At 58.7% G+C, this 16,031-nt stretch overlaps 1 protein-coding gene across 3 annotated transcripts in view; it reads right to left on the bottom strand.

The window, feature by feature from the left end:
• ZC3H18 (zinc finger CCCH-type containing 18) overlaps positions 1–16,031 on the bottom strand; it is a 46,464-nt gene that overhangs the window by 7,114 nt on the left and 23,319 nt on the right. For 2 of the 3 annotated variants that reach the window (XM_072946786.1, XM_072946787.1), the window contains 4 exons: positions 12,539–12,656; positions 11,321–11,583; positions 2,234–2,425; positions 1,342–1,467 (listed from right to left, as the gene is read on the bottom strand). In XM_072946786.1, the coding sequence (XP_072802887.1) occupies positions 1,342–1,467; positions 2,234–2,425; positions 11,321–11,583; positions 12,539–12,656 (699 nt within the window). The remainder of the gene's footprint in view (positions 1–1,341; positions 1,468–2,233; positions 2,426–11,320; positions 11,584–12,538; positions 12,657–16,031) is intronic. The other variant, XM_072946788.1, reaches the window with a different exon arrangement.

Below are 16,031 nucleotides of genomic sequence, written 5' to 3'. Positions count from 1 at the left end.
CTTGATGCTCTGATCAACATCTTTCCTGTCTTCCACCCTGCCTCCTACTGGCAGCCTTCCTGGATTGCCCCTGAACCCCTGGGCACTGTGTAAACACCAGGCAGGAAGGCTGTGAGGCCCTGGGCCCCAGCTGGCCCTCGAGACTTCCCTAGAAAGTGGCCCACCTGCCATCTGATCCTGCAAGACAGAGACATGGCCACCAGACTCAACCGCTTCAATGGTACCATCCTGCTGTCCCAACGCCCTCTACGCTGTCCTAGAGGGGTGCCACTGTGGGCCACAGCCTCGCAGGAGGACCCATCGCTTTACCCCAAGAGTGCTGGCGAGGTGCTCCCCAGGGAAGCAGGCGCGTGTGTTCTGTGTGCAGTTCTGTCCTGTGACAGGATGCGAACGCCTCCTGTCCACACCCCACCGCAGCCCTCTGGGGCAGTAGCACCCGATCCGGGACTTGGGGCCAGGGCCGAGGCAACAACGGAGCTGGAGGGGCGCAGCCCGGGCAGAAGCTCTGGAGTGTCTCCGGGCTGTCGTAGGGGAAACAGCCACACAAGCAGCCCCCCTCTGGCCTTGGGCCTCCCCTGGGTGGGGTCCCCACACGGCGTCTCAGGCTGGCAGGAGGCAGAAAGGGTGAGCAGGATAGGGATGTGGGTGGGAGTGGGGAAGGCGTGTGGCTCTAGGTCTGTGCCGGTGGAGTGCGTGCGGAGGCAGGGGTGTGGTGGGAAGGGCCAAAGCAGCCACTAGCGCGTCAGGACTTCTCCCCTCCTCACACTGACCAGGGCTCGTCCTCCCTCCCAAATAACAACCAGAAATTCTCTAAAATTCCCAGCAGTTTGCCTATTTTCAGGGGAGAAAATGTACACGTTCTGTGATCTTTCTAGAATGGAGCAGCAGCACTTTCTGCAAAGATGGAGATGTTCCGTACCTGAGCACGCCAACCAGGGCTGGTGCACCCTCCCACACCTCCCCTGTGCTGGGATGTGAACTGCCACATGTGGTCGGTGGCCCCCAGTGGACAGTGCAGGGCCGCGGGGGTCACAAGGGCTGGCGCTGACCCCATAGCTGCCTCCTTCATTTTAGCGCACACACCTCCTGAACCAGGCGAGGGCAGAGTGGCTCCTGGGCCCCCTGATGTGTGGCCCTGTGTCAACAACCCCAGCATCTGCTGCTGGTGACTCGGCCTCTTGTTGTGTATCCTCCAGAATTCACCACTCAACCCTGTAACCCAGCGACTGTTCTGCAAACGACTGAGGACCCAGAAGGGCCCTGTCAAGGCAGACCTCCCATCACGCAGGCAACTATGGATGAGCCCACGCTCCCTGCACCCGCAGCACCTCAGGGACGTACCTGGACCGGCTGCCTGAGAACGAGCTGTGTCTGGAAGAGCGGCTGGAGTAGGAGCTGTAGGACGAGGACCGGGATCGGGACCGGGACGAGCCAGAGCCAGAGTAGGATGAGGACCGCGAGGACGACCTGCAGCCCCGAGGGGACGAGAGAGGACAGAGGCCGGTCGTCCGCTGCCCATCCCACCCCCGGCGCCAGTCCTGCTGTCCTTTGCCCAGGCACAGGCCTGGAAGGCACAGCCACACACACAGACACACACCCACCCTCGGGCAGCTTGTGGACACACTGCAGGCCAGTCCCCTGGTTGTGGGAATGGTGTTTAGAAACCAAGATCTGGGTGGCAGGTGTGCTCACTCTTGCTGGTGATGGTTCCTCAGCCCTCAGTGGGTAGCGCCAGGACACCTGTGCCCACACGTGTAGGCGGGTGTGTCTGACGCGGGCAGGGAGTGAACACTTTGAGTCCACAGACACCTGCAGTTCCCGTCCAACTCGGCAGGCTCCTCTCGGCCCTCTTCTGGGCGAGACCCAGCCCTCATCACTCACGGCATTCCCGCTCATTTGTGCAGACCCTGTGTACTCCCAGATTTCAGAGCTGCTGACCCAAACCCGCAGGAGAAGAAGGCGGACTGACGAGATGCCAGGGTCATGCTGGTTCTGGCCTCCTACCTTGCAGCGTCTCTCCCCTGCCCAAATCTGGGGTCCGTTCTGGGTGGCCCGCACCCTGGCTGACCTTGCCGTTTATTCTGGGGGTATGTGAGCCTCACCAACGTGCTCAGCATCAGACCAGTTTGCACCAACACTGCCACTCAGCTACCCCACACCCCCGCTGAGCAGACAGACGCCCGCTCTGTCCCGCTGACACCATCTTCGGGCAGCGGCCGCCAGCGCTCCTCACCTGGAGGAATTGGAGGCAGAGGCCGACGAGGCTGACGTTTTCCGGCGCCGTCGTGCCCGGCTAGGGGAGACCGACACTCCGAGTTTCTTCTTGGGGGACTTGGACCGGCGCCAGGGGTCCTTCCACTCGTCAGCTCTCTTCACCTGGGGCCCCGTGGAGGCTGCCTCCTTCTTTGGCAGCTCAGCTTGACGGCTGAAATCACAGAAAGGTGAGTGGCCTCAGGCCACCTCCTGCCAGACAGCACTGCTGTTTGGTTAGAAAAACTGAGGAGACCTGGAGCTCAGTGGCCTGCCCAGGGGCACCGATGGACGGCAGAGCCCACCACGAACAAGATGGGCAGGCCTGCTCCACGAGAGGCGTCTTTCCATGGGAACACGGCCCCTGACCATGCTGGCACCAGTCCTGCCGGTGCCCGAGTCCCAACCTTCCCCGCGGCACATGCTCTGGGAGGGACAGGACAGGGCGGCCTTCTCTCTGGGGTGGCACCCAGTAGGTGCACAATCAGCGTTCAGCAAGTTCAAGGTGCTGAACAACTACTTGTTTTCAAAAGAGTTAAATACACAGTCCAAGCCTCTGACATCTCTTTTGTTCTCTGAAGTTCTCAAACTCACCCCAAGAACATTCCGATTAGACCCCGGGCCGGAGAGACTGGCGCGGCCCAGGGCGTCAGTCACCGCATGAAAGGTGTGTGCAGGCTGAGGGCCAGCGGGTCAGACCCTGCTGGGCCTCCCAACCAATCTGCCCCCACAGTGGCTGCCTCCGTGGTGGTCACCAGTGGGGCTGCACCCACCAAGGCCTGCGCAGGAAAGCCTCTGTGGTGCCCGCCCCCGCGCGCTGCGGAGGGGGAGCCCCCAGGCCCGAGGGTGCGAGCGGGGACTGGGCCCGGCAGCAGCTCGCAGCACAGCTCTGGGGACGAGGCTCTGCTCCGAGCCACGGTGGCACCCACCCCGCAACACCCCTGCTTTACAAGCCAGAGCACAGGGCCCCACAACAACCACACAGCTCAGCACCAAGGTACCTGCTGGCCTTGTGCCATATTGTTATCAATTAAAAATCACACACAAAGTAAAAAGGAAGTAAAAGCTTGTCATCTTGCTCTCCGGGGACAGCCGCCGTTTAGCACCTCCGCGTCTCCTTCCCGCCTTTTCTCACGTTCCTCGATGAACACATTGAGCACAGCTGGGCGCCCTCCAGGACTCGTGGGCCTCCCGACGGTGCAGCGCCCCACTGTCAGGGGCTACACCGTCCAGACATTGCTCTACTGCTAGCTGTTTCTAACTCTGTGTTTAGAAAACACAGAGATTAAAGCGACCCCTTATATATGTCTTTATGGACTTATTTTTAAGGGCCAACTTTTAAGATGTGGAATCAGTGTGTGGAAGGAAGTGAGCATTTTACAGGTTCTTGCTACTGTCGAATTTTTTCCCTGAGAGTGAAGCCGACTGACACTCAGCACAGCACGGGGCTGGTTTCCGTCCCTCTAACAACTCTGGGTGTCGCGCAGGGTCTGAGGGGAAGCCGCGCTCCCGCCCCGCCTCCGTTTCCTGAAAGGCTTGTGGGCGATGCCACTCTGGGGTAGGTATGTTCTGAGGGGCCGGGCTCTCCCGTTCCTGTCTTATCTCACGCAAGAGTCCCGTCTGTAGGCAAGACCCCAGAGAGTCACAATTGCCAGCGCCCCTCCCCCTCAGAGGCATCTGGGCGCAGCCTGGCCGCCCGACCGCAGGGCAGCTCCAGCTGCTCGGCCGCCCGGCTTGGGAGGAACAGTGTCCTGTGTTTACTCACCTCTTCTCTGACGGGTGTCGGCAAAAGATCACGGTTTTCTTTGTAAAAAATCCTGTTGCTTGGGGGTAGGTTTTTAGTTACTCTAAGTTCTCCACCACCACCATCTAGTTATGTTACATCACAACTCATAAAAATCAACGCCTACTGACATTTTCAGACCTATTCAATCAATCCACCAACTAGCAGGCTCCATGCCTACCATCTGTTAAGGGCCCCACACCAGGAGCAACACTCAACATTCAAAGTCACCCTAAGGACACACTAAGTGAGGCACAAAGTCCCTGACACTTCAGCCCTCAGCCCCGAGAGTCACGGCCCCTCCGCGCATAAGCGTGTCCTGCTGGAGGCGCTGTCCAGGTAGGAAGGAACCCTCCTGATGACTCCAGGTGTCCCAGCCAGCCACGCTGCTTTCACCTTTGCACTTCCTGAGCTGTTCTCGTTCTAAACATGCAACAGGAAATGGAACACCTGGGTCACTAGCCTCTTCATGAGTCATCAGAACGGCCCAGTTCTGTCGACCTGCTGTCCTTCCAGCACAGCACTGAGACCCCGCTGCCGCGGTGGTGGGCAGGACAGAGCCCTGGCCCCTGGCCCCATGACAGCCAGGGAACAAGCATCACTCGTGGCCACAGAGAGGCGGCCACAGCAGGCCTCCACCACCTTTGACAGCCAAGGTTTCCTCACTCACTCTGGGTCTCACAATGAACTGGTGGTCTTAAGAGCACCAGGACGAGGCCAGGAGACGACTCCTCTGGGCTGGGGCCGCGGGCGGACCCAGAGCTCCCATCACCCCTCGGGAGGGCTGGCACCAGCCTGGCGGTGACCCTGGTCAACAAGGGACCCCATTCAGCAAGTCTGTGTTCCCCAAAACGCAGCCAGTTGGGCTCCTGATTTTAATGAGTACAAAGAAAACCAGTTCTGTTTCTGACTCTGTTTCTGCTGTGATTTACTAGGACAAAGCACCCGTGCTTGCTGTGCAGTAAGGATGTAAAACTTCCTTTTAAGATGGATTTAAGGTTAAAAGGTGGAAACATTTTTAAAGTATATAAACGAATGGTACAAGTGGTCCTGATGTAGAAGACCACACGGGCGGTACAGGAAAAAAGTGGGGTTGGGGGGGTCACTGTGTGAAACAAGACGCTCCTGCAGACGCCCAGAGCTTGGTGTTAATGAGTTCGCTGAGCCCGGAAGGGCTCCCCCAGACGTGGGGCCCAAACCAGGAAGAAAAGGTTTCAAACTTGGAGGCAGAGTGCGACCCATCAGTTTTAGACGGCGGCTATTTGGGAAGGATGGCTGAGTGAACAGGCAACAGAGGTCACTGAACACCACTTGGGAACCCTGCTCCTACACTCCCGGGGAGGTGGGAAGAGGCAAGGTCGGGGCACTCCCAGGTCACTCAAAGGACCAGGCAGGAGCCCCATGCTGCCCACTGACCCCACGAAGGGCTCACTCGCTGCCACTGTCCTCACCGCCCCCAGCTCAGCACCCTTGGGGGCGGCAGAAGGTGTCCTGCACCAACCGGTAAGTTGAACACGACCCAGCAGGAGGGGATCAGTGACAGAGAACACCTCTGGCCTCGGCGCCCACGGCCTGGGTCTGTGGGCTGGCGCCTGGCGGCCGCAGAGGACCAAAACTGTCCCTCTGCTGTCTCACCCGACTCAGGAGAGCCTAAAGGGACTTGGAGTACCTGGGAGACAGACAAGCCAGCAACCACACTGCGACGTAAAGCCGCAGGGGCGCCACGCTGTCCCCACAGGCCTCCCACTGAAGCCTGGTGCGCAGGCCGCCACCTCACAATGGGAGGCTGGAGAAGGGCGGAGGAAACCTGCGTGAGTGGGACAGCTGGGAGGGAGGGCCTCGGTCGGCCAGGAACGCTGGCATCAAAGCTGGCAGACAGATTTGGAATTTGCATAAGCCCTTGTGAACAGAAAGGGGAAAACCCCGATCATCTCCGAGCAGAGCCTTGCAGCACACCAGTACAGAGCCTTATCTTCCTGACCCCTGTTCCTTTGTTCAAGGCCACAGGAGGCAGACTCCACGGAGCAAAGGTCAGCTGTGCTGGCCAGGCAGGCGCAGTCAGAGCAAACACGAGAAAGGGCCCTGGTCCCCGCACAGCACCAGGGCAGCGGCGTGAGGCAGCCACGGGGAGGGCGTCTGCAAACTCCACCCTGAGCAGCTGCCCAGTTTGGGGTTAAAGATAAGAAGAGATAAAAAGGAGGAAGGTTCTCTCCTGAAACGGAAGGGTGACACGTCCCACAGGGGGACAGGGAGCAGACCTGGCAGCATGGGGCTTCCCTCCGCCAGGCCCTCTCATGACTTCGCTGGGAGCGGACTTGCTTCTCCTTCCCACTGCTGCATCAGGTTGCCCACAGGTCCCCACGCCCAGTGGCCCTGGGCAGCCTTCATGACCTGTCAGCTGTGAGCAGTCCCTTCCAGTCCCCTGCACACCAGGGCTTCTCCCCAGGAGGCCACGAAGACCTGGGCGAGGGGCACCGGTGTGACAGACCTGTCCGTTTATTCCTTGGATTTGAAAACACATTTGTACTTTATCACAAGTGGCTACAGCTTAAAGAAATGTCACTGCCAACAAAGCTGACATGTAAGTGCCACCTACTAAGACTTTAACTTCCGGGTGAAGAGAAGAAAAAGCCTCAAGTGGTGGGCGGGGCCATCCAGGCGCTGTTCCCCTGGGAGGGCCCGACACCCCGAGAACCACCGCGGCCTCAGCCTTCTGCACCCCACAGCCGAGACTGAGCTCCCACCGGCTCAGCAGAGCTCCCTGATCCAGGACGGCTTCTGTGAGGCCTACCGCACGGCACTACTTAGAGCTGAGCAGGAGGGAGACCAGTGTTATCCTCTCATCTTTGTCAAACAGGCAACTTCTGGACAATTCAGTGGGTAAAGAGTCAAGAAGCTCAAAAACAGGATACACCTTTCCTTGAAAACGCCCTGTGCACAGTGACTTTCACAGAGCTGGGCAAGCCATGGCCAGGACAGATCAGAACGAAGATGAAAAAGATAAGATGAGGTTTATTAAGTTCCTAGGGAGTGAGTTCTTCGCTAACACATGAGTGAGTGTTTTAAAGCGGCACCTCACTGCTGGGGCTCCGACCTCGGTGACCACTGCCAGGAGCACTAAGTATGGGGGCAGAGCTCTGCTGCTGGGAGAGGAGGGGCCAGGCTCCGCAGCTGCCCAGGTGTGACTGTCCGACACACTTGGGGTCAGCGGAGGCGGCAACGCCACCATGGGGTCGAGATGGAGCCCAGCTCGTGGTGGTTAAATTCATGAAATCCCTGAATTCCACACAGAAGGTGTGCACATCACCAGATGGCACTGAAGGTGGTGGTGAGCCACTGCGGCTGGAGGTGAGGCCGAGGGAGGGGCAGCTGCACTCAAGGAAATGTGGAGGAAAAAAGTCTCCAAAAGCAGAGGGAAACCTAACACATATTTTTTGGCAAAGAGACAGCAGAGTCCCACAGACCCGCCAAAGCAGGCCTGAGTGACCATCACTCTCCTCTCCAGGGCAGCAGAAGGCCACACAGCAACCAGCCCTCCGCGGACCATTGGGAACAGTGGCTCCTCCCTGCTGAGGGGCACATGGCCCTCTGAAGAGGGCCCCCAACCTGCCAAGATCCCAGCATGTCTCCAAAAGGAGACCCCCAGGTTAGCACACTTGAGCAGGGCAACTTCCATGGCCCTGGAAGTGACAGTTCCCCAGGCTCCACACCAACAGGCACCCTGAGACGCCGGGCAAAGGCCAGGCTTGGACGAGGGTGAGGAAATGGGAAGCAAGTGCTCCCTTAGGAGGGTCAGCTAATCTCCAAGGAGGTGAGAAGTCTGCTGGACCAACCCCAAGAGGCACCGAACCTCACACTACCTCTGAACGCTTAGTAAGCAGCTTTAAAGATAACAGGCAGTCTGGACAATTCCTGCAGAAAGGCCCCACTTACTATTTATATCTGGAATGAGGTTCATTTGCCTGCGCTGAGGAACAGCCTGATCACTGCCCCAGCTCCACCCGGGAACGCACACCCACTGGCCTGGCTGTAAAGACAAGAGGGAATTCCCCCTATGACGCAGAAGCATTCCTCTACAGAACTGGCTGAAAGGTTCGACTCTAGCCTAAAAATAGCCCAGATCTAGGAGCAGGCAAAATGTCTCAAAAGGCGTAATTACGAAAGGAAAACCTGGACCAGGGAGTGATGTAGTTCCTACAGAAGCACGGCACCTAGCCCTGAGGTGTAGGGAGGAGCTGACATTCCACCTACTACCGGCCCGAGCGCGCCCAGCGCGGCAGGTGAGAGCGCGAGGTGGGGGGCACCTGCTGTCCCACCTGCACCGCGCAGCCAGCGCCACCATGCTGCCCGCTGCGCCTCCCTCACCCTCTCCCGGGGAAAAGGCGTGTTTCAGGAGCTCTTGCTAACTGCGGATGACGCGGGGGACCACCTGCACGCCCACTCCCAGCACGTCCGCTGGACCCTGCAAGTGCTGTTTCCGGCAGGGCGCTCATAGACCGATGGCAGACAGAGGTCTCCCCGGTGGCTCCTTCCGGACGCAGTTAAGCCCATCTCTTACTTCAGGTGAGCGTTCTCTCCGTCAGGCTGCTGATGAAAAAATCCCAACCCGTCAAAGGCTAAGTAAACAAACTCCACTATAAAAGGGCGACGGTATAAAGGGAGCACTGCGGGGAGTGAGCCGCCTCCTGCAGAAATGGTCACACCAGCTCTGCTGGTCAGAGGGAAGGAGGCAGGAGGCCCTGCTGGAAGCTCTGCCCTGGCAAGACCTGACCCTACAGGCTGGCGCTGGGGCTGGGGGGTGGGGTGGGGTGGGGTGGGGTGGGGCGGGTGGTGGGGTTCCAGCCAGGACAGCACATGGACTGCAAGACTCTCGAGACCAGCAAGACAGGCTGAACCCAGACTGAGGGACGAGAGCTCCTCTCTGCTGACGGCATGAGGTGCCGGGGATAGAGGCGCATAGGAGACAAACCAGGCCAGTGGCCGGCGGAGCAGACGGCCCGGTGTGGTGAGCAAAGCTGCACCCGATTTTAGGAAGAACGCAGGAAGTTGAGCTTCCGGAGCCCTGGCCTGCAAGTGCAGCCACGTTCTCAGTGACTCTCCTTCACTTGAAGATCTGTGGTTGTGCAGACACAGTGATCTGCAGCTTAGGGGGCCGAGCCAAGACATGCCACGGCCTTGAAGAAAACCCTCCATTGGAATTTGTATGTACTTCCCTCTAGAGAGGCCAGGCAGCCCTGGAACTGTGAACACAGGCCTCCGTCCCATGAGACAGACTGGTGCCTGGCTTACGCTGGCGCAAGTCTGAGTTTTTGACTTTATGATGGTGGAAAAGTCACATGCATTAAGCAGAAGCCGTTTTTCGAATTTTGTCCTTTCCTGGGCAGTGAGCTATAGCGCCTGCCAGCCATGTGACCAGGAGGGCAAACAACCAGTACGCTTAACAATCCTTCTGGACCCAGACAACCACTGTCTTGCACCTTCAGTACAGTATTCAGCAAATTGCACGAGAGGCTCCACACCTGATGATGCCCAGTACCTTAAGTGTATTAGATGCATTTTCCATGTACGATAGGTTTATTGGGATGTGATCCCTCGAAAGTTGGGGAGGATTTGCGGTGACACACAGAGACACAGCTAGCCTATCCTCCATCAGTCTCTAAAAACACACTTGTGGACAGAAGGGGGTCTGCAGCCAGAGTAAGCATGCTTATAAATCCCAAAACCACCGAAGTGGACGTGCTGATGTGACTCAGAAATCCACGCGTTTACCCGCAGGGACATTTAAGCTGTCACCTGTCCGACTAGGCATCTGGATACACATGGAAACAGAGCCAGTTCATGACTCTGGAAAGCAGAGCACCCATTTATGTCACCTGAGGTAAAAATGCAGGCTGCCACTAAAGCCAAAACTCACTGACGGCATCTGTCAAATGCTCATGAACGCCCTCAGGGCGGGGGATTCGATTCTACAAGGGAAAAAGATGAGGACGGACAAGTGAACACCAGGGGGCTGGGGATGATGAGAGCTGTGACGAAGGAGTGTGGGAACCTCTCTGAGCAGCGAGACAGCCCTGGAGGCAGAGGGAATGGCAGAGCAAAGGCTGGGGCCCACACAGGGACACACAGCCCGTGAGCAGTGAGGAGGCAGTGTGGCTGGCGGGTGTGAACAGAAAGGCACTGAGTCTCTTCCCCCTGGCAGTGCGCCCCCAGGACTGAGCCTAACTGGAGAGAAGGTGTATCTTAGGGGAAAGGGCTTCTATCAAAAAGGGTCTTCAAAGGGACCAGACCAGATCAAAATCCACTCAAATGAATGTATAATTTCAAGATAACTTAAAGAGTGACTACTATAAAATAAAAAGACTCATCGAAATAATCTTTTAAAAACTGAACTAAGAGTTTCACTTTGCCCAGTGCTAGGAAAAAATATAGCAACTTCAGCGAGGTCATTTCACTGCCATCCAGAGGACAGAGAGTCAACACTGGTGCTGACCACAAACTAAAACGGAAGCCTGCAGTCCTGACTTTCACTCTCAGAAACACAACGGCACACGGGACAGGAGCCTGTCAGACGAAAAGGACAATTAGGGATGAGAGCCTGGTTTCGTCAGAACTAACAAACGTGCCCAGCACAACTGCAGGATACAAAGTCAGCATAGAGACCAGCTGTGTTTTTAGACACTAACAACAAGTTATCTGAAAAAGAAATAAAACAATCCTATTTATAACAAAAATAATCAATGGCTTAGGAATAAATTTCCAAAGTGGTGAAAGACCAGTACACTGAAAATTGTAAGACGCTGATGAAACTGAAGACACAGGAAAAGGAAAGATATTCCACGCTCATGACCTGGAAGAACTAATACTGCTATGGGAGTATCGTCCGCACTACGCAGGCCAGCCGGCAGAGCCACCGCAATGACGCAGTCCCTACCCTGATCCCAGAGGCGCCTCTCACAGACACAGAGAGCGCAACCTTGAAGCCTGTGCAGAACCACGAGAGACCCCGCAGCAACAATCTGGCCTGCAAACGGGCGCGCGGCCTGTAAACTGTGTCTCAACAAAGTTGCAACACACACGCAACTTCCTCCAGTTCTACAATTTTCGAACGAGGACCCCCTGTCCCGGCCTAGTACTCAAATATGTTTGGGGCCGTCCTGACCGCGCGCCAGCCCGCGTCCGCGCCGGCAGCTCGCCCGGGGACCGCCGGCAGAACAGCGCGGTGCCAGGAGCCTCCTCCGGCTGCCGCAGCGCCGCGCAGCCCGGGGCGGACGGGAAGCGAGCCCCTACCTGGGCGGCTGCGGGGAGCGGGCCTTGGGCTTCTCCTTCTCCTTCTCGCGCTCCTTCTCCCGGTCGCGGTCGCGGTGCTGTCGGTCCTTCTCGTCCCGCTTGGCGCGCTCCCGCTCCCACTCCTCCTTCCTCCGCTGCCGCTCCTTGTCCCGCTCGCGCTCGCGCTCGCGCTCCCGCTGCCGCCGCTCCCGCTCCCGGTCTCGCTCCCGCTCGCGCTCCCGCTCGCGCTGCCGGTTCTCTCGCTCGCGCTCCCGTTCCCTTTCCTAGTTGAAAAGCCAAACATGGGCACACTTAGGACCGGAAGCGTGGAGAAAACGCAGAGGCGCCAGCGGAGGAGACCGGGACGGACCTGACGCCAACCCAGAGGGACTCCAGGCTGACCACGCCCAGGCCGCGTGCCCAGGCAGGCCTCCCTGGCCTGGCTCTTGTCGCGGGATGCACAGGACCGAGCCTCCACAAAGGCCGGTGGGGACCTGGGCACACGGGGGTGAGGGGGCACATGGCGGTAGGGACACCCCCACAGGTCCTGCTACCTTCAAGGCTGCCCTGACTGGGACCAGGCACCCAGAGCCCCGCAGCCCAGCCCCGCAGCCCTGCCCCGGCAAGAAGGCTGCTCCGCTGGGGAGGGGGGCATGGGAGGGTCAGCCAGGGGCCACCTCTGGCCATAAGCTCACCATGTGATTTGATGGGTGCCCCAGCCAGTCACCTCCCTTGGGTCCTGAAAACTCACGACTGTCACTTTATGCTTAGCACAAAACCCACTAGCCTGCTGCTGACTCATCTCTCCCCGGGGGCAGCTCCTCCCCATCACACTAAAAGCGTACCCTCAGGGACTCACAGGCTGAGGCACAGACCTGCCAGTCGCAGGACAGTCCTCCATTAGACCACCAGGCCTGGCTGGCAGTGGCCAGGTTATGGCAGCGCATGAGGGCAGCTCCGCCCCGTAAAGGTGCTCCCGAGGGGCCTGGAAGAGCCACGCGCTCAAGGAGGGGCACAGGCCCCGCAAATGGTGTCAAACAAGCCAATCGGCAGCTCCAGTGCAAAGACAGCTAGAGCACCGACCACTCTAAGGACGGCTCCGCTCCCGTCACGACAAAGGCAAGCCGTGGATCAGAACCAGCCCCCCTACACCGGTCCGTCTGGGCTTGAGATGGGTCCACGTGCCCACACAGGCCACAGACAAGAGAGGGTGGTCTCGCCGGCCGCGCGGCCGCGTACCCGGTAGCTGTGGTGCGGCTCGGCGTCCGAGTACTGCACCCGGAAGTTCTCGTACTGGCCGCTGCGCCAGAGCCGCTCTATCTCGTAGTCGTAGTAGGGGTCTGCGTACGGCTCCAGCCTGAAAGAGAGCAAGCAGAAGCCAGACTCGTCACTTAGGAACATGGATGCAAAAGTACTACGTGAGTAAGTACTACGCCTTAAAAAATAACACAGCATGGCTCATTGGGATTTATCCCAGGACTGCCAGGCTGAGTCAAGAGCAGAAAATTCATGAACACACTACATGGCAACACAGACCTACAGAGGCCAGTCACAGGACCACATCTAAGGGTGATGTGATGAAAGCTCAATACCCCTTCACAATGAGAACAGGAATGGCACTTTCTTCACATGACAAAGAACATGTATGCACTTTAGGACTCAAGCTGGCACCTCACTTACTACGGACAGGGGAAGCGTCTCCATTCAGGTCGCCCGGTGCCTCCTTCCAAGACAGCCCACCAGAGTGCTGCGGCACTGCCGTGACCAGACAGAGGAACCCGCGAGATTGTCTCATTTTGCAGGTTAAATGATGCTACACATGGAAAACCGAGACACCGCGGTAAAGCGAGTCAAATGGTGAGAAGAGCCCAGTACGGCAGAAAGAGAAAAATGAACACACAGCAACCAACACCCTCGTACACACAGACGATAACCGGTTAGGAGATGGATGGTAGAGAAAACCTCACTTCCAGTAGAGAGAAAAAAAATACTCAGCAAAATACATTCAACCAGAAATGTGTAGAACCTATTTGAGGAAAATTTAACACTCTTGAAAGACACGAGAGCACGTGTGAATACACAAGACGGTGTCTTCGGACAGGACGACTGGAAGTCACCAAAGCCAGCTCTCCCTGTGCTAGTTCACAGACTTAGGGCAGCCAGTAAAACACTGTCTTCATGCAGCTAAGACAACCGATCCTCACATGAAACCCAAGACATGCAAGGCCAGCCAAGGAAACGCTGGGAGAGACACCTTCCGAGGTGTCATGACGTCAGGGGAGGCTGGTGGGCACAGGGGGGCGGCCAGCAGGGAGTCTGGGGCAGGACCGCTGGGCAGCCCTGAGGAGGGCCGAGGGTGCATCTTCCCGCAGGGCCAGAAGCTGGCACACCCACCCAGACGGCCTGCACGGGGGAGCTCTGAGCCCAGCAGCGGAGGACAGGGAAGTGCACTCCCTGCAACAGACGACTGGAGGTTCTTTCGAGCATTTCTGGCTCCAGACCAACCCTCACGCCAGGTGAACGGGTGGGGAAAGCAGAGGTGCCCTCCGTGTGCCATGGTGCGCGTGGCCTTAGCTGGCTGCTTCCTGGGAAACCTCTCCTGTGCTGCCAGGGCCCAGTGGCGAGCCCAGCGCGGGCTCTGCCCAGGGACACAGCCCTTCATGCCCAACGGCCTGCACGCCCCGCAGACGGCACTCAGAGGGAACACGATCCCTGGGCAGATGTCCCCCGTGCCCTTGAGAGCAGAACCAGTACCACTCACCGCCCAGAGCACCCAGAAAGCACTCTCCCCAGTGGCGGTGAGCCATGTGCTCTCTCAAGGAGGGGCGTGGGGGTGAAAGGCCTCTCTCTCTGGGTGTATCTCCATCTCGGGAGACAGCTAACGGGGATGGGCTGAAGCATTTCCCCCCGCCACTGCCCCCAGAACCGAGCCTGGCTTCCTGGCAGCCCGTGGGCCAGGGTCTCGGGAGCAGGTGAGAACCGCTGCCGTGAAAGGCAGGCGGGCAGCAAGCCACTCCTCAGAGGACAGACGGGAAGGGCACGTCCACACACAGTTAGCCCCGGGCACGCGGCCGCAGTCCGGCCCATTTACTGACAAGTGCTGCTCCTGACAGGGCCACCGCCAATGACAGACTCCTCGCAGGGGACACCCCAAGTGTCCCAGGACGCTCGTCTCCTAGGTGGAGACCCCTGGCAGCACCCAGAAGCACCTCGCAGAGGCCTTACAAGATCGACAAGTCTGAAATAAGCGCCTGAGGTGGTGGAAAAGGGGAACCAGGCAGTGTCTGGCTATAAAAGCATTATTTTCACTAAGTGACCTTGTCAGGAATTCTGTTTAATTCGCCCAAGCCCCATTTCCCCAGCCTTCACAGTATCTCAGGACACCCCCTGCAGAGTTCCCGAACCAGTGCCCTTTCCCACGGCTCCCCCCGGCCTGCGCAGCTGCGAGGTGCCAGCACCACCGCACCAAGGCCTTCCACAACAACACTCAGAGCTCCCACCCTCAGAACTCAACGTCAGGCAAGAGGGCAGTGGGAGAAGCGACGGCCCCGCAAGCGACATCAGTGGCTCTCAAACTTTGTGGGCAGCACCTGAGTCTCCCAAGGGCTTGTTAAAAGCAGCAGCTGGCCTCCACTCCAGGACCTTCAGGCCGGGTGTGTCTCACGAGCCCCCACGGGCCACACCTGGAGAACTGCGGCCCCTCCCCTGTGCAGAAGGGCCTGAACTGGGTAAGGACGCCTGGGCACAAAACAGGCCATGCGCGGGGCCCCAGGAAGCGAGAGCTGCTGAGGCTTGGTCCTTCTGAGACTTACGCTGATGGCCCTGGAGCCCCGGCGTCCTTGGCCACCTTCCCACACACCCTGCAGAGCGCGTGCTGCCACCGGCTGTCCCTGTGAGGCCAGCCCGAGCAGCACTGCAGGGCTGGGGAGGCTGGGGTCTCCCCGTGGCGCCTCCCTGCCAGCCCTGCAAGCCCAGCCTCATCGCCTTCTTGGGAGGTGCCAGCACCCCTCCTGCGCCGCCCAAGCCGCAGCCCTTCTCCCAGCTCCCGCAGGGACGGTTCCAACCGCCTTCCTCCCCTCACCCTGGGGGGCAGCGGCCTCTCTGCCCCCGCAGTCACCTAGAAAGCACGTCTTTAGGTTAAACACTCCCTGTTAAAAGAGCCGGGCGGTCTCTGCTGAGTGGACCCTGACTGACACAGCCCTTGCCCTGAGGGTCGTCAGAACAGCTTTCCCGCCAGGCACATGCCAGGTCCTGTTCCCAGAGGTCTGGACTTGCCAGGCTAGGCGTGTCCTATCACAAAACACACAGCAGATGCTGAACAGACAACCAAACACAAGTGAAAACCTGGCTCTAAGGTGGTCTGGTCCTCGGAGGACCCTGCCTGGCGGAGAGGCTGTGGGTGAACACGGGCCGGGGCTGGAGCGCGGCGCCTGGATGGCCGTGGACCTGGGCTGCAGACAGTTCCGTCAGGCACAATCTCAAGGCCCCCACTCCAGCCAGGCTGAGAACAGTGTCAAGGATGGAACTTGAGGTTCCAAGGCCCCTCCCTTCACCACTCACAGTAACCGTACAGTCAGAGAGTGAGGTCCCAGACCGCATCCCGATGTGCTGGCTCCCAGGACGCGTACTGACACCCCCCCCGGGGGGGCAGCACCGTCACTCAAGTTTTACACGAGAAAAAGCTGAGACCTCAAGACTCAAGTCAAGCGAAATGCCCACAGTGACCGGCAGG

This window comes from Vicugna pacos, chromosome 21, assembly GCF_048564905.1.
Source record: "Vicugna pacos chromosome 21, VicPac4, whole genome shotgun sequence".
NCBI classification, from domain to species: Eukaryota; Metazoa; Chordata; class Mammalia; order Artiodactyla; family Camelidae; genus Vicugna; species Vicugna pacos.
Note: the sequence above shows the minus strand (reverse complement) of the source record. Positions and strands in the feature narration are given on the sequence as shown.